Source organism: Podarcis pityusensis, assembly GCF_964106645.2.
Source record: "Podarcis pityusensis genome assembly, chromosome: Z".
In the NCBI taxonomy this organism is placed as follows: domain Eukaryota; kingdom Metazoa; phylum Chordata; class Lepidosauria; order Squamata; family Lacertidae; genus Podarcis; species Podarcis pityusensis.
This window is the reverse complement of record NC_138044.1, coordinates 2216344-2238304: the sequence shown is the minus strand read 5'-3', so window position 1 is coordinate 2238304 and position 21961 is coordinate 2216344. Positions and strand designations below refer to the sequence as shown.

The 21961-nt window shown below is 46.5% G+C and overlaps 1 protein-coding gene across 1 annotated transcript in view; it reads right to left on the bottom strand.

Moving 5' to 3' along the window:
- Positions 1–21961, bottom strand: part of TTLL11 (tubulin tyrosine ligase like 11) — a 73533-nt gene that overhangs the window by 33489 nt on the left and 18083 nt on the right. Inside the window, exons 2-5 of the mRNA XM_080990899.1 lie at positions 21667–21763; positions 17273–17406; positions 8723–9298; positions 2710–2805 (exon numbers count right to left, since the gene is read on the bottom strand). Of these exons, the coding sequence (XP_080847025.1) occupies positions 2710–2805; positions 8723–9298; positions 17273–17406; positions 21667–21763 (903 nt within the window). The remainder of the gene's footprint in view (positions 1–2709; positions 2806–8722; positions 9299–17272; positions 17407–21666; positions 21764–21961) is intronic.

Sequence of the window (21961 nt, the reverse complement as noted above, 5' to 3'; positions counted from 1 at the left end):
TTTTATGGCATGGTTTTATGATGAATCGCTCCATTGGTTGTACGGCAGCGCAGGAATATTTAAAATCAACAAAATGCCAGATCTTCCATGATGAAGTTCCTAACGCAGCTTACAAACATTTTTTAAAAAAAGAATCACCACCCCACACACTATGCAATGCCATAAAGCGTTCAAAAATGATAATTAAAAAACCTGCAAACATCAAAGGTGCATTTAAAAGGCCTGGGAGAATTAAACGAATGAAAGAAACCCTCTTCAATTGCTACTGAGAAGACTGAGAGGTGATACATAGCCATCATAAAATATCTGAAGGGCTTTCACAGTGCCACATGGAAGATAGAGACAGCTTGTTTTCTCCTGCTCCAGAAGGGAGGACCAAATCATGGGTCCAAATTACAAATTACATGGGTCCAACTAAATATTAAGAAGAATTTTCTGATGGAAAGAACAGACTACCTCAGAAGCTGATGGACTCTACTTCACTGGAGGCTTTGAAACAGAGGTTGGTTAGCTATCCTTGGTTGGCCACTTTCAACTCTACAATTCTATCCATTGCATGAAGACAACAACTTGGGAGACCCCAGGTGAATCTCCCCTGTGTGAGAATTCCAGAAAGTTCTTCCCTAAGTGTGGGTGCAATTCTGCATAGTAAAGGCTTCACTTACAAGTTGTGGTTCAGAACCTATGAGTCCAAATCAGGTGGGATAGAGATCTGTAAACCAGATCCCTCCCCCAACCTCTCTAAGTTACCATTTAAAAGCAGCTGCGGGGAGCAAACTGGATTGGGACCACAGCACCCCCTTCTCAGGGCAAATCCTCCCACCCCCTGTTCCAAACAGAAACCCAAAAGAGATCAGGTTGCAAATTTCCAAGTCCTTATCTTTCCTGTTAGGAAAAACCATCCAATTGAACCCACCTTCCCCCGTCCCATCTCCCCTCCAACATCACATGACTGCTTTGAAGAGAAGAGGCAGAAAATCCAGCTGCAGATTTGCAACATCTGGTCTGGAGTTTAGCTCTTAGGGTCAAGCCCAAAGCTACCTGGAAGGAGAGGAGGTGCATTTTTTGACTTTTAAAGCCCTATGCGGCCTAGGACCCTCGTACCTACGGGACTGCCTCTACTGGCATGCCCTGAGGAGGACCTTAAGGTCCATAAATAACAACACTTTGGGGGTCCTCAAGGAGATTAGATTGGTCTCAACTAGGGACACAGCCTTTTCGGCACTGGCCCCCACTTGGTGGAACGCTCTCCCACAAGAGACCAGGGCCCTGTGGGATTTGACATCTTTCCGCAGGGCCTGCAAGATGGAGCTGTTCCACCTGGCATTCGGCTTGGACTCACTTTGACCCCTTATATGGGATTTGGTATATGGCTCATGTGCTCAATACATCGATTCCATAAAACATTTTGCTGCACTGTGCAAAATATGAGCAAGCCAGGGCTGAACTGATATTACCCTGGTACCTTTCACGGGAAAATCAGAGGCTCACTATGCCAGGTTCCTATTGGAAGACCGGACAAATGCTAGAAAATTAGCAGTGGCAAAGTTTTTATCGGTGATTGCAAGAACCAATGATCCCTATCTTTTGAACAAAATGCTTGTTTAACCTGGATGTAGGCTGTATGAATTGTGCATTGCTTAGTAACGATTTGTGGGTCTCTGGACCGTAATAAAGATTGATTGATTGATTGATTGATTGATTGATTGATTGATTTGGTATATAAATTTTCCCTTGGCTTTTTTGCTGGCCCATGTTGGACCAGCATAGATAGCTGGCTTGGGTGAATATCTGATATCTCTTCCCTTTATGGTCTTGATTTATGAGCTACTACTAAAATGAGGTTGCATTTTAAGCCGTATTTTAAGCTGTATTTTAATTGTTTTTTCCCCTTTTTTCTTCTATTACGTTTTATTGTAATTTATATTCAGTGTTAGCCGCCCTGAGCCCAGCCCTGGCCAGGGAGGGCGGGGTATAAATAAATTTTATTATTATTGTTATCATACTTACAGGACCGCCTCTCCTGGTATGCCCTGTGGAGCACCTTAAGGTCCATAAACAGCAACACCCTAGGGATCCCAGGCCCTAAGGAAGTCAGATTAGCCTCAACCAGAGCCAGGGCCTTTTCAACACTGGCCCCAGCCTGGTGGAACGCTCTGTCTCATGAGACCAGGGCCCTGAGGGATCTGATTTCTTTCCACGGGGCCTGTAAGACAGAGTTGTTCCGCCTGGCCTTTGGCATGGAGTCAATTTGATCCCCTCCCCCTCTTCCTTTTTCCTTTTCCTTCTGTGATTGAACTCCTATTTGGGGACTTCCCGGGCTTTTTTTCTGGCCCATGTAGGACCAGTCTGGATAGTTGGCCTTGGTGAAGATTTGATGTTTTCATCCCCCAAAAGTTGTTGATTTGAGTTTCTACTGAAATGAGGCTGCATTTTAATGTTGTACTTAATCTTGTTTTTAAGTTGTATTTTAATCAATTGTTTTTACCTGGTGTTAGCCGCCCTGAGCCCGATCTTGGCTGGGGAGGGTGGGGTATAAACAATAAATAATAATTATTATTATTATTATTATTATTATTATTATTTTGAGGAAGGAAGTGAGGTGGCACCCTGAGGGGAGGCAGGAGCTGTTGAAGTCCACAGCCAGCTTCTGCCTTTCAGAGAAAAGTCTCTAAAGTAGCCTGGCTGAGGCTGAAGGAAAAGACTCACCTCTTTCTCATGTTCAGTTCTCATGCTGGGGTTAGCATTGACTTCCATCAATATCGGCTTCAGGTTCTTCATCAGAAGAATGTCAAACCCTAAAATCTTGAGACAAGAGACAACAGCTTTTTTTAAAAAAATATATATACACATTTCCAAACTCCCCTATGCTGGATATTAAGCATTTTCAGAACCAGCCCTACAGTTAATCTCTAAACGGAATCCTTGCCTCTGCTGGATAAAATGGCTGCATTCACACATCACACGTAATTAATAATGGTTTCCCCTGAATGGGCAGGTGGTTCCTGCTTCAATCTTCTCTTCGCATGAGCAACAAACCGTGATGGTTTGTGGCTTAGCATTAAGTCCAAAGTGGAAGGTGTTGGGAGCCTAAAAACACCAAGACAGCACCAGCTGAGGAAGTTCTGGCATAATGTAAAGAAATACTCTAATGTGGTTAATTATCAGAATTGCACCATTTAAAGAATATATATATATATATATATATATATATATATCTCGGGTAGTATCAATGGAAAGCAGTAAGTGGGGTTAAGATTATTTTTGTAATATATTTTAGTAAAAAGCTTTCTTCCTACATTTTGTTAAATAAATAAATAAATATATGAAATAAGATAGCTGTATTTATTTATTTAATTTGTACACTGCCCGTCATCTGAAGATCTCCGGCAGTTCACAGCATAAAATTACAAGATAAAACATAAAACACATAACAAAAAGAACAAATGATACAATATAGGATGTCAATCAGCCCAATGCATGGTTGAAGAGGAACCTAAAAGCGTATAATGAAGCCGCCAGGCGAGCCTTACTGGGGAGAGCATTCCACAAACAGAGAATGGTACATGTTTTTGGAATATTTATGGAGATGTCTATGATTCTACAATTATATATTGTAACTATAGCACATCTTGATGTACTTTGATATATTCTTATCTTTTGCATATGATTTGTTTCTGTAGTTCTTAGTTTTGCTTAATATTCATGGTTTAGAGATTTATTTAATTACGTCACTTAAAGTGGAATTATTCCTATGGTTGGCAGTAGGAGATGTAGTATTGCTTGATTTGAATGCGGATGGTATTATATGTCTTGTATTGACTCCTTTGTAAAGGGATTTTTAGACCACTTAAGTTTTCTGCTGAAATGTGAAGTGGCATATAAATTTAAATGAATGAAATGAAACTTGGTTTGGCCATTGAATCAGCCTTTTTGATACACTCGCTGATTAAACTGCTGATTTACGCTACCTTGGGTTGTTTCTTCATTTTCAAACTTGACAAGATATAAAACTAACACAGAGACAAGATGTCAGTGCTCAGTCAGTTGCCCTGATTCAAATCAATCCACCCAGGGCACGCTTTTAATAAAATAAGAACAAAAGAAGAATTTGCTGGATCAGGCCAAACGAGGACCATCTAGTCCAGCATCCTGTTATAATATTATAATAAATAATAATAATAATAATTTATTCTTTATACCCCGCCCATCTGGCTGGCTTTCCCCAGCCACTCTGGGCAGCTTCCAACCGAATATTAAAAACAATACAGCATCAAACATTAAAAACTTCCCTAAACTTCCCTTCCAAGACCACATAACACCGGTCTTGAAACACCTACATTGGCTTCAAGTACGTTTCCGAGCACACTTCAAAGTGTTGGTGTTGACCTTTAAAGCACTAAACGGCCTCGGTCCTGTATACCTGAAGGAGCGTCTCCACCCCCATCATTCTGCCCGGACACTGAGGTCCAGCTCTGAGGGCCTTCTGCCGGTTCCCTCACTGCGAGAAGCGAAGTTACAGGAACCAGGCAGAGGGCCTTCTCGGTAGTGGCGCCCTCCCTGTGGAATGCCCTCCCACCAGATGTCAAAGAGAACAACAACTACCTGACATTTAGAAGACATCTGAAGGCAGCCCTGTTCAGGAAAGTTTTTAATGTGTGACATTTTAATGTATTTTTAATCCTTGTTGGAAGCCGCCCAGATGGGCAGGTTACAAATAAATAATAATAATAATAATAATAATAATAATAATAATAATAATATTTAAAAAATCAGGGCCGCCTTCAGTTGTCTTTTAAAAGTAAAATAGTTGCTTATTGCCTTGACATCTGCTGGGAGGGCGTTCCACAGGGCAGGCGCCACCACCAAGAAGGCTCTCTGCCTGGTTCCCCTGGGAAACAGCTTTGACTGGCTGGCTACACCAGGTGAGGGTAGCTGATGGGTCTCAAACTCACAGTAACCACCCAGATGCCCATTATGGGAAGCTGATAAGCAGGTGCAGAGTACAAGAGCTCCCCTTTCCTTCCTACAGTTTCCAGCAACCGGTCTTCAGAAGCATTATTGCTGCTGACCATGGAGGGAGAACAGAGCCATGGCTAGCAGCTATTGATAACCTTGTCTCCTCCATGAATTCATCCAATCCTCTTTTAAAGCCATCCAAATTGGTGACCATCACAGCCTCTTGCGGGAGCAAGGACCATACTTTAACTATGCACTGCACTGAAGAAGTACTTTATTCTATCTGTCCTGAATCTTCCAACAAAACCATCAAGACCACAGAAGTTCTCACAGACACTCCCAGAGCCTTGTGAAAACATGGCAATGTAGGCATCCCTGTTTGACCTGACTTTTACAGAAAAGGAGTGGCACTAATGTCATCGTATCTGGATAAACTTCTCCTGGGTGGATGAGTTCTTACTACAGTTACCCACCCCAATTACGGGCTGTCCCGTGAATCCGCTGGATGAAATAGCGGAAGAACGTCGCCTCAGGAGAGTGAGGAAAATTCTCAGGGATGAGTCACACCCTGGCTGGCACTTTCTTGATCTCCTGCCCTGGGGCAGAAGATATAGAAGCATGATTAGTCGCGCCAACAGGATAAAGAACAGCTTCTGTCCATGGGCTGTTAGGCTGCTGAATGAAAAGATAACAATATATGAGATAGACTCGTGACATGCAAAGCAAGATAGGTCAAGCCTTTCTTTGTTATCATTGCGATGATCACGACGTACAGAGGATGAAAACCCCAAATTAACCATCTCAGAAAATTAGAATATTCAAGGAAATCAGTAAAACAAGGATTGCAAATCGAGCAAGATTGGACCTCTGAGTAGTAGAAGCACATCTTGCTTTGCATGTCATGAGTCGATCTCATATATTAGTTTCACCTTTTAAATTGAATTACTGAAATAAAGGAACTTTTCCACGATATTCTAATTTTTCGAGTTTCACCTGTATCTGCAGAGCTCATATAAGAGCACCCCACCCGTTCTGCCCTTTCTGTGATGTGTTAAGTGACAAATCTGTGTCACTTCTGGGTTTGGCACTGGGTGTGGTCGCACATCTTTCGGACGCACATTAATCGGTCGTAGCCTATAGTGTCCCACCAAAGATTGCTACCATAGATTGCTAAAAGCAAGGTTTGCTATGGTTACAACAAGGTGGTTTCCTGGTGGAAGGAGAAGCTAAGGAGCAGGGGGGAGAGAGAGAGAGATTGCTCAGAGACGGGTTCCACAGTACAGTATGCTGACTGCAGATTTTGAGACACTAATTGGCAAATGGTTACTGTGGCAGTTCCTCTTGGCTTTAATGACACAGCCTGTTCAGATAATCACAGCTGTCTTCTGGTCAGGATGGCATGAACTGCAATTTTGCAAAGGTCAGGAGGAGATACTGAGATTTCTGCTCATTCTGACCCTCACTGGCAAAAACAAGTAGAAGAAAACAGAAGAGAAAATGAATATATTTTCTGATTTAAGCAAGCCGGGCGAGGGAGGGAGTCAGAAGACTACAGCCTTGTGTCTGGAGGAAGAGTCTCTTGATGACCTTGGCGTGGATTTCCACAATTTGGAAACAAGGAGCCCAGCCCAAGTCTCCTGGTGGCCTTTACCCACTGCTGTTCCCTTGTGTCTACAAACTGGAGAAGTACCAGGCTGAGTTCAAAGTATTAGTGCTGACATATAACCCCCTATACAGCTCAGGGCCAAATTACTTGCCTTATCCCTTATACACCCAAGAGATCATTGCAGCCTGCAGTAAAGTCTCTCCTGCAAGTTCCAAAGATCTCAGGAACTCTCCCTGCAGTAACCTGGAGCAGCACTTTTTGGTGGGGCTGCCCCTGTCCTGTGGAATGGTGAGTTCCTGTCGAGAAATTATTGTTATTTCATTCATTCATTTAGTCACTTTTATCTTGCCCAAGGCAACCCAAAACAACTTACAACCAAACCTACAACAGACAAGCACTATCTGAACCTTCTTAAAAACAGTGGAAGACATTTTTGTTCCAATAGGCTGTACCAGCTGGATGAATGGTTCTTTACCACGGATGTCCACCTGCTGGGGTTTCAAATGTATATGTTGTTCTTTTAACTCTTTTTAATGATCTTATGTGCGGATCACCTTGAGACAGCTCTGGCGGCTGTTAAAGGTAAAGGTAAAGGGACCCCTGACCCTTAGGTCCAGTCATGGCCGACTCTGGGGTTGCGGCGCTCATCTCGCTTTATTGGCCGAGGGAGCCGGCGTACAGCTTCTGGGTCATGTGGCCAGCAAGACTAAACCGCTTCTGGAGAACCAGAGCAGCGCATGCCGTTTACCTTCCCGCCGGAGTGGTATCTATTTATCTACTTGCACTTTGACGTGCTTTCGAACTGCTAGGTTGGCAGGAGCAGGGACCGAGCAACGGGAGCTCACTCCGTCGCGGGGATTTGAACCGCTGACCTTCTGATTGGCAAGCCCTAGGCTCTGTGGTTTAACCCACAGCGCCACCCGCATCCCCAGACAGCAGCTTAGAAAGCGATTAATAAATCGAACTGCAATATTAACAGTAAAAACAGGGTAGTTAAAAGAGTGTGGGATGGAGTCCCAACTCTGAATCTTGTCTCAAGCACACCAGGAGGGGGGGGGGGCTGCAGCTGAGAAGTGGTGGACATATGGCAGCTGCAAGATCCTCCCCAATAACTTTTCCTGGTCCTAGTTGTCCTCACATGCCTTCCAGCCATGGCACTTCTCCAATGGGAATCTGGGCAACTGTGGTGAGGGATGCAGCTGCCAGCAAGGTCTGTTTGATCCTGTTGTCACCACCAGATGTTTCATGCTACAACCAGTCCTCGTCAGCGCTGTGCATCTGGAGGGCACCATGCTCAGGGAGGCTGATCTGAGCCATTTAGATCACAGGTAGGCAACCTGTGGCTCAGAGGCAACACACGCGGTCCAGTCCCATCAGAGTCTCATCCTCTTATTTCTCCTGGTATTTTAAAGTGTGGAAACCAACTGGCCACCTTCTGCCTGCACATGTATATGCATGCATGCACAAAAGAGAGATGGATTCTGGACTAGATGCCGAACGCCGCAACCCCACATCCCGCGGCCTGATATGGCACGCTCATCTTAGGTTCTTATTTCATTAAACATGTGCCCTGGATAGATTCTGGACAGGGTGTATTGATTCGAATCATGGCAATTGATTATGCTCTTATATCTTGTCTGCTTGAAAATAACAAGCCTCTATAAAAAATAACAAGTCTGAAAATGAACAAAGAAACCAAGGCAGTATCTGTTGACGAGGGATACGTCAGCAAGAACTTCTGTTGCCTTGAATGATTTTCTTGGAACATTTGGGACAGATAAAAGAAAATGCACATTACAGAATTAAACTGTGGAACTCACTTCCACAGGAGGCAGTGATGCCCACCACGTTGGCTGGCTTTAAAAGAAGATCGGACAAATTCATGGAGGAGGCAATGCCATCCATGTCCACTAGCCATGATGGCTATGTTCCGCCTCCACGGTTGGAGGCAGCAATGATCTGCACGCCAGTTGCTGGAAACCACTGGAAGGGAGAGGGCTCGAATTCTACTTGCAGCTTTCTCAATTGAGGCATAAGGCTGATCACCATGAGAACAGGTTGCTACACCAGGCGGGGGCCCCTTGGGCCTGATCCAGCAGGTCATTTCTTATGTTCTTACGCACCCTCAGATGCCCTCTAGTCTAAGTCTTGGCTCACCTGGAAGCAAGAAGGCCCTGGTTTTCCGGCAGGAATATCCGACTGGTAGTAAACTTTCAAGTTAGGGACCATGGCAATAACAGTCTTTATGACCAGGGAAATGATTTCATCTGTGAGCTCCTCAATGTTGACTCCGTTGGAGGACAACCTGTTCAGGATACTGGAGAACGTCTGTTTGCTGCCTGTGTTGGCGCTGTCTGAGTGGACAAAGTTCCCGCTGTGGACGTTGAGGGAGTAGTTGGTCAGATGCATAAAGACCTGGTGGAGGTTCTTGTGGGTCGGCTCCTGGTAGGGCTCCGTGCAGAACCGGCAGAGCCCGTTTTTGGCAATGTAGATCTCCAGCGGGTCCAGAGACTTCAGCAGGACGTAAAGGCGGATGTCAAACTTCAGATTGTCAATGAGAAAGGGCTTGGACATGTACTCCTGGACCACCGCAGGTCGTAAAGGGGTGCTCCCCGTCACCTGGATGTCGCTGGGCTCTTTAATGAGGTAGATTCCGTCCCCCTGGCAACCACCGTCAGGTTTCACAATGAATATGGGCTTCCACCTGGGGTTGGTTTCTTTCATCATCTGGACCTGAAAGGAAGCAAGAAGGCAAAAGAACGTTTGTTATATTTTGCCTATCCCTTCTTTGTCCTAGGTAAAGGTAAGGGGACCCCAACCATTAGGTCCAGTCATGGCCGACTCTGGGGTTGCGGCACTCATCTCGCTTTATTGGCCAAGGGAGCCGGCGTACAGCTTCCGGGTCATGTGACTAAGCCTCTTCTGGCGAACCAGAGCAGCGCACGGAAACACCGTTTACCTTCCCGCCGGAGCGGTACCTATTTATCTACTTGCACTTTGATGTCTTTTCGAACTGCTAGGTCAGCAGGAGCAGGGACAGAGCAAGGGGAGCTCACCCCGTTGCAGGGATTCGAACTGCCGACCTTCTGATCGGCAAGTCCTAGGCTCTGTGGTTTAACCCACAGCGCCACCCACGTCTTTGTCCTAGATTGGCATAAATTATTTCATTCATTCATTCATTCATTCATTCAATACATACATACATACATACATACATACATACCCTGCCTTTCTCCACGGCAAGGATTCAAGGCAGCTTACAGATAGAAGAACAGCTCACAACATGGGGGTGGAGAATTTACCTACCCACCTACCCTCTCTCCCTGACTAAGTCCACAACTTACTCGGGGCTGACATTCCAGGGGTGTACCATATTGGCCCAAACATAAGCCGCACCCGGATATAAGCCGCACCTTTAAAACTGGAGGAGAAAAAAAGACAATACCCGAATATAAGCTGCTCCCTTAAAATTGGAGGGGGGGATTCTGAAAGGCACCCACCCAACAAAGCACAATCACACAACAAGGAACACACTCACACACAAGGCTTCCCCAGCAAGGGTTGGGGGGGCCAAATGAAAAGGGGGTCAGCAAGCACCTCTCCCAAACAAGCACACTCTCACCACAGAAGCGCATGCGGTCGTCCACTGCCAAATACAGTAATCAGATGCTGCCCAGCTGTAAATGAACAGCCTCACAGCTGACCAGAGGTTGCGGTGCGTAGGAGAAACCTTGCGTGGGCAGCAGCCGCTGCTCAGCTTGGGGGAACGACGCCTCACAGCTGATAGGCTTCTGCGGCATGCCCAGAGCTCATGTGGTCCCGAGCTGCCGCAGATCAGTTGAATGGCTCCCTGCAACAGTGCGCCACCTCACAGCTGATCAAAAAGCCAATTTTTGTAAGGGCATGAATATAAGCTAAACTTTAACTTTTCATGGTCGGAATTTGGGGGAGAAGTGTGGCTTATATTCGGGCCAATATGGTTGATTTTGCAGAAGCCAAAATGATGTATTTTCAAAACACATAGGGCTCAATGGTGGAAGGGATTCCCAAAGTCTTTTTCCATGGATTCCTGACCCCTTTTCTTTTCTTTTAATTTTTTATTTATGATTTTCAAGTTTATACATTTCACTAATTTCACCATCATTTTAACATTTCAAAACTTGACTTCCCCCTCTTTCTGTGGTTCCTTAAATTTATTTTTAGTATCTTCTGAATATCCAAATTAACTTAATTTGTTCTTTTATTCATCTACTTTAAATATATACTCTTATGAAACTGCAGGTTATTACAATAATCCTGCCATGTTCTTATTTGCTTACAGTTTATTTGTAAATATCCAATAAACCATTTCCATTCTTTTATATAAAAAAAGTTTGTTATCTTGATTTCTTATTTTTCTGGTAAGTTTCGCCATTTCTGCATATTCCACAAGTTTTTGTATCCATTCTTCTTTTGCTAGGACTTTTGCTTCTTTAAATTTTGGGGAGAGTAGCATTCTTGCCGCTATAGCAGCATACATGAATAAGTTTCTATAGTACAGTTACCAGACGTCCCCGTTTCCCAGGGACAGTCCCCAGATATAGAAATCAGTCCCCTGGCAAAATCCATCTATTTAGTAGGAAGTTGAAAAGTGTACCCGGATTCATTGAAAAGAATCTGGTAACCTTATTCTATACAGTTTAGGTAGTTCTGTCCCTATAATTCCCAAAGGGGGGGGGGGGTTGATTCCTGACCCCTTTCTGACCCACTTTCATTTATTTATTTATTTATTTAATTTATTTATATTATTGCCAAGTGCGTAAAGCTGAACATGCACAAGTTAAATGTGATAAAATAAATACAGTCATACCTAAGGTTAAATGTGCTTCAGGTTGAGCGTTTTCAGGTTACGCTCTGCGGCGACCCGGAAGTAACAGAGTGCGTTACTTCCGGGTTTCGCCGCTCGCACATGCGCAGACGCTCAAAATGACGTCACGCGCATGAGTGGAAGCGGCAAAACGCGACCCGCGCACACGCGTCTTACGTTCTACTCAGGATGCAAATAGGGCTCCGGAACGGATCCCATTTGCATCCAGAGGTACCACCGTAAACAAACAAACAAATAAGTAAATAAATTTATAAATTTATACTCTGCCCTCCCTGGCTAAAACTGGGCTCAGAGCGGCAAACATCAAATGTATAACACATTAACATAAAATCAGTCAATCAATTAAAACACATCCTAAAATCAGATCAGGATCTGAATACATAATGTGCATAAATTGCAGGCTTACTCTGTCTGTCTGTGTGTGTGTGTGTGTGTGTGTGTGTGTGTGTGTGTGTTGTATTAAAACCATATAGATAATTACAATAAAAATAGCATGGCACCAGCCTTTTGGGGCTTGTGCCGTGTTAAGGGGGGGTAGTACCTTTGGTGGGGAACATGTCATGTTCCTTCTGGGCAGTTTGTCCCCCTTCGGTCCCCACCCTGCTCTCAGCTCTCACCTGTGGCTCCTAGAAGCTGTGACAGCGGACACACCCCAGGAATGGCTTCAACCGGCCGGCTAATCCAGGTGAGAGTAGCCAAGGGGCGGATGGAGCTTGTCAACCTGGGAAGGTAGCCCATCTAGGAGACAGAAAACTCTGATCCTAAACCTCTGCTGCCTTGTGGGCTCACGAGTAGAGCCTACACAAATCCAGAATAGAGTCCCTAAATGGTTGGATGGCGCCTTGTACGCCTCCTTCCAGCAACTCCTGCAGCCAAGCTTGTGCCAAACATCTTGCTTTGCTTTCCTTTGGACCACATCAGCAAAGTCAAGGGGGTGGTCTTGTCGTATGGACAGCCCAGCCTGGACCTCCACACACACACTGCCCAGCCCTACTGCCCGGAGAGGTCACTGCTAACACAGAGGTTTGTCTTCACCCCCAGAGGGGCACTCGATTGTCTCTCAAGACAGACAGATGCCAACAAACAGCCCTTTCACTGAAAGCATTCAGCCCCCTAAAGCCTGTTAGAACAAGGAGGACAGCAAGTAGGGAGCCAGTCTGGTTTCTCTAGGGAGGGAGTTCCAAAGTCTGGGAGCAGCCACCACTGGGAAGGCCCCCTCCTTCGTTCCCATAAAGCATGCCTGTGACCTATAGCTCCCAAACCTTTCTCAGGCCCCCACCCACTTGGCTGCATGAACTCGTCCCCAGGGCCTGCTGCCCTACTCTTTAGAAAGCATTATTCTGAATAGAAGTTTGCACAACCCACTAAGGAAGATAATAACACTATAAAATTCGAACAATCAATTGCACTTTTATTCAAAATCCAATTAAAACTATCTGGTTTGATTAAGCCAATGAAACTGATGAACTGGGTCCAGTGATACCAGCTTTGTTGCTTAGTCTTGCGTACCACCTTTAGAAACTTATTTCACTGTTCAGTAAATTCTCAATGCAACAGATGGGCTTGATGAAGTGATACCGTTTTCCCAATGTCTGGTTTAAAGTCACTTAGCAGGAGTCTTAAATCGCCCTCTGCCACCCCCTTGCCTCTTAGCACGCACGTACGCGCACACACACACGTACGTGCAGGTAACCCCACTGCCTCCTAGGAGGCAGTTAACTCCCACCTTGGGAACCACTGAGTGTTTATGCTTCAGCCTCTTCCACCCGTCCCCACTTTATCCTCAAAACCACCGTGAGGGGTAGGTCATTGTGACGTTAACATATGAGAGTGCTGGAGGTGAAATAGTTAAACAGGTTACCCAATCAGAACCCAGGGGGTGGAGTCAGAGGGACTATAAAAGCAGCTCTGGGAGGAGTTTGTTGGGAGTTGGGTGGTTGGTTGGAGTGGGAGTGAACTGGGACAGAGTCTGTGGGTAGTCAGGAACAGTTAGGGGTTAGGAAGACAAGTAAATATCTGAGAGGTGGTTTAGTGGAGTGAGAGCAGGTAGTGGATAGGCACCCCATGAATGTCATTGACTGATACCGTTTATGAAACCACACGCTTGTTAAACTGCAATAAATACACAGAAGTTTCTGTTCCAATTTAACCCTGACTGGACTCAGTATTGTCCCAGGTAGGGCCTGGGTGGTGGCAGCGAGAAATAAAGTGGTGGCACAGGGATCAATAGACGGTGAAATGTCCAGGGACCCTGTGTGATCGCCACAGTCATGCAGAGTGTCTCCCAAACCAAGTCAGATACTCTTATCCACTGCATCGCACTGCAACTCATGGGATGCTGGCAACTGTAGGGAACAGCATTTGCTGCCCTTCTTAGAATACTGGGCGCCACTACACGTTTCTGCAACGATATCCAGGGGTGTGGAACCTGAGGCTACTTCAGCAGTCACAGGGAACATTCCCCGAAAGCACATGAGAACCAGGTTGTGTCCAAGGTGTCACTGTGAGTATATAAAGCCCTTAACTTTGGACCAGTTCACCCACGGGAATGCCTTGCCCGCTTGACCGCTTCAACTGAGGGAATGGGCCCTGCCACATAGTGCCCACAGCACATCTGTAAAAACTTGATCATTTCGTGTGGCAGCACTGGCACTTTGGAACTCCCTGCCTGTATTCTTTTTGGTGCCTGCTGAAGGCATTCTTATTTAGACAAGCGCACCCCACATTTTAGACAGTTCGTATGAGTCTTAATCCGCTTGAATCTATTCTACTGCCGTCTAAACTTTCTGTATGTTTTAAATTATGGTTATAAATCTTTTTGTGATAATTGCACTGCCTTATCTTTTTTTGTAAGGGACATGGGTGGCGCTGTGATCTACGCCACTGAGCCTAGGACTTGCTGATCAGAAGGTCAGCAGTTCGAATCCCCGCGACGGGGTGACCTCCCGTTGCTCGGTCCCTGCTCCTGCCCACCTAGCAGTTCGAAAGCACACCAAAAAGTGCAAGTAGATAAATAGGTACTGCTCCGGCGGGAAGGTAAACGGCATTTCCGTGCACTGCTCTGGTTCGCCAGAAGCGGCTTAGTAATGGCGGCCACACGACTTGGAAAAACTGTCTGCGGACAAACGTCGGCCTGTAAAGCGAGATGAGCGCCGCAACCCCAGAGTTGTCTGCAACTGGACTTAACTGTCAGGGGTCCTTTACCTGTACCTTTTTATCTTTTTTGTAAACCTCAAGTTTTTTCTACAATCGAGTGGTCTGTAAATTTTATGAAATAAATAAAATGAAGTAAGAAGAGCCTGCCAGATCAAGCCAAGGGCCCATCTAGTGCAGCCACTCAAATGCCCACTACGGGGAACTCTCTCCCTTCCTGAGGTTCCCAGCAACGGGCATTCAGAACCACGGCTGCTTCTTGCGGGCAAGGCATAGCCATTGTGGCTGGTAGCCATCAATAGCCGCCTCCTCCATGAATGTGCCCAGTCCTCTTTTAAAGCCACAGGTGCCTCCTGTGGGACCAAATGCCATAATAGTTTAACTCTCTGTGTGTGAAGGAGTTTCTTTCTTCTGCCCCAAATATCCCAACATTCAGCTTCATTGGCAGCCCATGAGTTCTAGTGTTAGGAAAAACCTTTTTCAATTATTTTACTTTTAGAAGACATCTGAAGGCAGCCCTGTTTAGGGAAGTTTTTAATGTCTGACGCTGTATTGTTTTTAATATTCGGTTGGAAGCCGCCCAGAGTGGCTGGGGAAACCCAGCCAGATGGGCGGGGTATAAATAAATTATTATTACAGTCATACCTCGGGTTAAAGTTGCTTCAGGTTAAGCATTTTCGGGTTGCACTCCAAGGTGACCCAGAAGTAACGGAACGCGTTACTTTCGGGTTTCGCCGCTCGCGCATGTGCAGACGTTCAAAATGACGTCGCACGCATGCGCAGAAGTGGCGAATCTTGACCCGCAGACGCGGGTTGCGTTCGCTTCAGGATGCGAACAGGGCTCCGATCCAGAGATACCACTGTATTATTATTATTATTATTATTATTATTATTATTATTATTATTATTTCTGTCCACTTTGTCCACCCCATGCATGGAAGCTACTCTCATGTCGCCTCTCATTAACCGTTTCTACAAACTAAGAAGCCCCCAAAAATGTAAACTTTCTTCACAGGGGACCCCCCGCCCCACCCCCTTCTCCCCATGATATTTGAGAAAGTGGCGCTAACTGGGAGGGGGCCGTCTTGGGAATCACCCAGAATCATTATTTTATTAAGGGTTAGGGTAGAAAGTGGGGCTGCACCATCAAACTACCAGCAAAGGATAGTTCCCAGGATATCCCACCCCAGGAAGCTTCCAGGCAGAGTTTCATTACACTGTCTCCGCATTAGTATATAAAGAAGGGGGGGGGGAGGAATGTGGCGTAAAATGTCATGTTTAGTAACAAAGAAGTACTGCAGACGGGGGACCATATGCACCAGTGTTTTATCAGCCATCTGCTTATTTTTTTCCAGAAAGGCAAATCAAAGCCTCTACCAAGGCAGGTGTGCGGGGGGTGGGGAAGATATTGTAGAACAGGAGTCAGCAAGCTTTCTCAGCAGGTGGCCGGTCCACTATCCCTCAGACCTTGGGGGGGGGGGGCCGGACTATATTTTGGAGGGGGGGAAATGAACGAATTCCTACGCCCCACAAGTAACCCAGAGATGCATTTTAAATAAAAGCACACATTCTACTCATGTAAAAACATACTGATTCCCAGACCGTCCACGGACCGGATTTAATAATAATAATAATAATAATAATAATAATTATTATTATTATTATTATTATTATTATTAATACTCCGCTCTCCCCGGCCAGAGCTGGGCTCAAGGCTGCTAACGTCAGTAAAATTTAATGGGGGGGGGGACAACAACAAAACAATTTAAAATACAGGTTAAAATGTAATTTAAAATGCAGCCTCATTTTAAAAGTAGCCCATGGATCAAAGGGGAGGGGAAACATAAGGGTCAGACTGAGTCCAAACCAAAGGCCTGGTGGAACAACTCTGTCTTGCAGGCCCTGAGGAAAGATGTCAAGTCCCGCAGGGCCCTAGTCTCTTGTGACAGAGCGTTCCACCAGATTGGGGCCACGGTTGAAAAGGCCCTGGCTCTGGTTGAGGCCAGGCTAACCTCCCTGTGGCCCGGGACCCCCAAGATGTTTTTGTTTGCAGACCGTAAGGTCCTCCGTGGGGCAAACCAGGAGAGGCGGTCCCGTAGGTACGAGGGTCCTAGGCTACATAGGGCTTTAAAGGTCAAAACCAGCACCTGGGCAAAGGGCCAGGAGAAGGTGGTGCCAGAGCCACCCCTTCCAAGCTGTAAGCCCAGAAAAAAGGGGTCACAGCCACACAATAAATTTAAAGCACCACTTCAGTGCACATGGCTTCACCCTGGGGACTGTAGCTGACTATGGGCGCTGGGAACTGTGGCTCTGTGAGAAACAAACCATTGCTGCCAAATTTCCTTGAGGGCGGAGGAGTCAAAGAACGTATACACTGCTCGATCATAAAATAAAATCTCAGGCTGGCTGGCACAGTAAAGGATAAAACAAGAAAATTGTTGATAAAAATAATTAACAACGATGATTTAAAACACTTTAAAGAATTAAAATCAGTGATGAACTAAAAAAACAACAACATCAGCATTACAAATATCTAGGCAAGCTGGGGAAAAAGGAAGTTTTTGGCAGGCGAACAATGAAGTGCAACAGCTGCCTGGTATCAAAAGGCAGAGAGCTCCAAACTGGGCAGTGCCATGTAAAATACCAACTTCTTTCAAATTTCAAAGACCTTAGCAAGGACAGCCCACCTCTGCGAGAAAAATGGGGAACTCCTCTGGCAGGATCCAGGAGCGTGGGTAGAAGTCGTACTCCGCTGGGAAGAGTTCCTGCATCATCCGCATGGCAAGGCTCAAGGAGATCTTCCGGACCGTTTCGGTCATGCCTGAGGAAGAAGGTCAGCTGTGAGCAAGGGTCTAGGACAAGGGTGCTCCTCCAAATGCGCTCCCTGCAGCCAGCATGCCCAGTGGTCAGGCATGAGGGCCGTTGTGGCACACAAGCCTCTGGAGGGCCGCAGACTTATTTATTCTAGTTAGCTTGGCCCCATTGTTTTAGGAAAGTTTTGTGTTGTTTCTTGAGGACCTTGGACCTGCCACCTGCGGCATTTCTGCACCAGAGGGAAAAGCCTTGCTCCCTCTTTTCACACCTTGCCTTGCCCAAGACGGTGCCACAGTTGTGAGAAGAGCCCGGCTGCATCAGAGTTTCTCCCAGGGGCCACGCTGGGGGCCCCCACGGGAAGGCCCCCCCGGCAGGACATGGAGGAGGCAACGGCCTTCGCCCTCTCCTGCCCCCCAGCAGCTGGCAATCGGTGGGATAAAGGCCTCTGAGCAGCCAGGCTCACCAGCACCCGGCCCCATTAGTCACGGGACTCCAACTCCCATCATCCCCCACGGTTGGCAGCGCTGGCTGGGGATGACGGGGCTTGGAGTCCAGCAGTATCTGGAAGGCCCCTCGTTCCCTGTCTCTGCTTTATAGAGAAGCAGAACGGAGAAGGAAAGAGCAGAGGTGGAAGGCACCCCAGGGGTCATCTAGCCCAACCCCCAGCAGTGCAGGCATCACGGCTAAGGAATCCCCTGACAGGTAGCCATTCAACTTCTGCTTACAATGACGGAGAGCCTTCTACCTTCAATCACCTCTTGCATTACTTATAATAATAACTTTTGATAGTTATTGATAATGATTATTTGATAATATCAAATGATTATTTGATAATATCAAAAGATAATAAACGGTGACCTCTGTTTTATTTTGCAAAGGCTGCAAAGCCCATGCACAGCCACAGTCGCACCTTGGTACTCAAACGTAATCTGTTCTGGAAGTTGGTTCGACTCCCAAAACAGTTCATAAACCAAGGTGTGGTGTCCAATTGGCTGCAATAGCTTCCTGTACTCAAGAGTAAGCCGCGTCGGATCTTCAGCTTCCAAAAAATGTTCGAAAACCGGAACATTTACTTCCGGGTTTTCGACGTTCAGGAGCCAAAACATAAGAGTACCAAGGTGTTTGAGAACCAAGGTATGACTGTGCTAAGGCAGCTTTTGCTCACACAGCAGCCTCTGGGTGCTTTTGGGGGGGGGGCCCACCCTCATCAGTCTCAGCAAACACGTAACCCAGGAAGCCTGCAGAAACCTTGTTAGAAAAAGCTGCTCTCAGGAGCACGTTATGCTGAATGAAGCGGAAACTTCTCTCTCAGGAAGTGTCTGTAAGAATGCACACACTTTCCATTGAGCTAAAGAGGCCTTACTTCTGAGTAGACATGCAGAGCATTGCATGACAAAGGACGCCACAATGGAGCAAACTCCACACGGTTTTCCTGCTCAATTTTTCAGCTGTCATTCATGGCCTCCAATCTCTGATCACGTTGCTATTTAAAGGTATTGGTCACTTTTTTATTAAAAAATAAATAAAACTTGAAGCAACTTACAAAAGCAACAAGCACATACATTAAAACCAGCGTAATAATGAAGAAAAATTGAAACGACAACCCTGTTTTTAAAAGGCAGGTTTAAAACATCCCACGCACCGAAGGAGGCCACAGATAATTAAAAGCCAATGGGTCTGGAGAAAAATAAATGTTTCTATCTGGCACCTAAATATATGTAGTGATGGCTCCAGGTGAGCCTCCCTGGGGAGGGTGTTCCACAAGAAGGGAACCACCTGACTGTTGTTGCCCGCCAGGCCTCCCACGGATCAGGTCCACGGAGAACAGCCTCAAAAGAGTGATGCACAGCCTGGGTTGGTCACATGGGGAGAGGGAGCCCTTGAGATATTTGGGTCCTGAGCCACATAAGGCTTTGTGGGTCAAAACCAGCACTTTGATTTGGGCCCGGAAACTAATTGGCAGGCAGTGTGGTCAGGCCAGGAATGGGCGTTCTGTGCTCAGAATGTCTTGCCCCGGTGAGAAACCTGGTCACCAAATTCTGCACTGGCTGCCAACCGTTTCCTAAGGAATCCCCATGTGTATGTTAGAATATTTCCGTTCCACCTTAAGGAACAGGCATGACTGTTGTGTATCACATGCCTGTTTACACTCCAGCACAGCTTGCTGGGAACTTCCGTTTGTGTATAGCTTTTGCTTTGGACATGAAGGAGAGAAGACATGTTTCCTTTTGTCCTGATGTATGCTGAATAAACTGCTTGCAAATATGCTCGCGTATGCCTCTCCTGCTACTTCTGTTGTGCGTTCACTCTGCTGAGTGTGCCTGCACAGCTTCTGAAGCTGGGGTCGCAGTTTCATGCCGATCCAAGGACTGGAGATTGCCCGGCACATCGGCTGGTGGGCTGGGGCCAGCTGGGGGCCTGCCAATTGCCCCCGATTCCTTGGCTGCATCCCAACAGTGTAATGCATTGCAGTAATCTAACATGATCATCTATTGGGGAAGGTTTCGCCCAATTGGCCAGAGGCTGACACTGCCCAATACTGCCCTGTTTTGTTGCTACTTGCTTACCCCATGCAAGGAGGAAAGCAGGGACCGAACACCTATCCTGCCACAGAGCTTTCTTTCTTACGTGAGAAGAGGCAGCCAAGTTGGCTGATCGTCGGAGCTAGCAGAGAAAACCAAACTTCAGAGTTCCATTAAGTTTGGCATGGGGGGGGGCTGCCTTCCTGCCAACTCTATTCCAAGGGAGCAAAGCCTGACAGCTCTCTGCAGAACGCAATAAACAGAAAGAGCTGTGAGCTGTGATGAATCAATATCTTGGGCGCTTAGCTCTTACTTAACCGGATTCAGGTAGAGATTAAAGGAGAAGTAAGGGAGCTTTAAGAAGTTTGATAGACCTAATATTAGGAAAAGGTTGACTAAAACTCCCCTCTTCTCTTTAAAAATAATCTATGGGGGGGACGGGACCTGTCTGAGCTTTCCTTCTGAGACTGGAAGTGTCGCAGTTGAGTTCAGTGGGGGTGGTCATTGTTCTGTTCTGTTCTGTTCTTGCTTTTACTACATGTTTTGTGTTTCTGTCTCAAGGCAGTGTATGTGGTTTTCCCCCTTTCTCATTTAATCCTCACAACAACCTTGTGAGGTAGGTTGGGCTGAGAGAGGCAGTGACTGGCCCCTCCAAGGCCACACCTGGTGAGCTTCACAGCCAAGTGGGGATTTGAACCCTGGTCTGTCCCCGGTCCGACTCTGGCACTTTAACCAATACACCAAAACTGGCTAAGAAATCACACACACACCCCTCCCCAATGGTCTGACACCTTGAGGGGCACCAGCAGCCAGGATAGACCAGTGTGGGCCACTTCCGGCATGAGAGCCAACTTAGGCCTACCACAGCACTTTGGGCAAGGAGTGAAAATTTTACCATTGACCAACCAGCAGGCTAGTCTCTGCACCCATGCTCCCCTCCCTATGCTCCATCTTATCCCAGCAAGCAGGAGACATTGCACAGGGACACATTCTCGTCCACTTAAGAAAGGTGCAGATCAGGGTCCGTGTCAGGGGCAGCCAGGGGGAAAAGGGGATGCAGCTTGGGAGGAATCCCAGGCCTGAGGTTCTGCACCCCTGGACAAGAGGCGGTAAATGCCACCCATGTGCCAGGAGCTAAATCGTGCATGAAAAGGACAAGTTTTCGCAGGCTGGTATTCAGTGTTGGTTTTATACGTGGCCAGGAATCTGGCAGAACAGTTCCAATTACAGTCATACCTTGGGTTACAGATGCTTCAGGTTGCGTTTTTTCGGGTTGCGGACCGCTGAAACCCGGAAGCACTGGAACAGGTTACTTCCAGGTTTCAGCGGTCGCGCATGCGCAGAAGCGTTAAATCATGCTTTGCGCATAACCGCCAAATCGCAACCCGTGTGTGTGCAGACGCGCCGCTGCGAGTTGCGGACGCTGCAGGTTGTGAACGTGCATCCCACACGGATGACGCTCGCAACCCGAGTGTCCACTGTACACATAAAACGGTTTGGTCTTTTTAAGGGAGAAGAGGGTCAACTGAAGAAGCATTAGGTGAATGGAGGAAAAACGAAGTGCGGATCTAATTAATAGAGTTGGTTTGGGTCCCAGGAGCTTCCTCCATCTCCCATGAGACAACCTTTCAGGTACCTGAAGAGGGTTTGTCTGTCTGCGAAGACAGAAAACACCACAAAGGGCTCCCCCTCTTCCTTTATACAACTGCTTCTTTTAAATGAGCGACGCGAAATAAATCTATTACCTGGAAATTTGTTGACTTGGCCCGAGTAGATGGCATTATCGTGAAACGAGACACCGTGCCAGTAGATGTCACAGGGAATGCGGCGGCCAGAAGGAAACTACAGCGAAGCACAAGAGGAAGAAGAGATAAGGTACATACAACTTTGAAGCGAATGCTATGCATAAATTGGAAACGATTTAGGTATGCAATTCTATTGCCTACGTTTACATGGGAGGGAGCCCCATTGGACGCAGGATTTACTTCTGAGCAGACAGTTACCAGGACTGGTGGGCACATCACCCTTTCTCTGTGATCC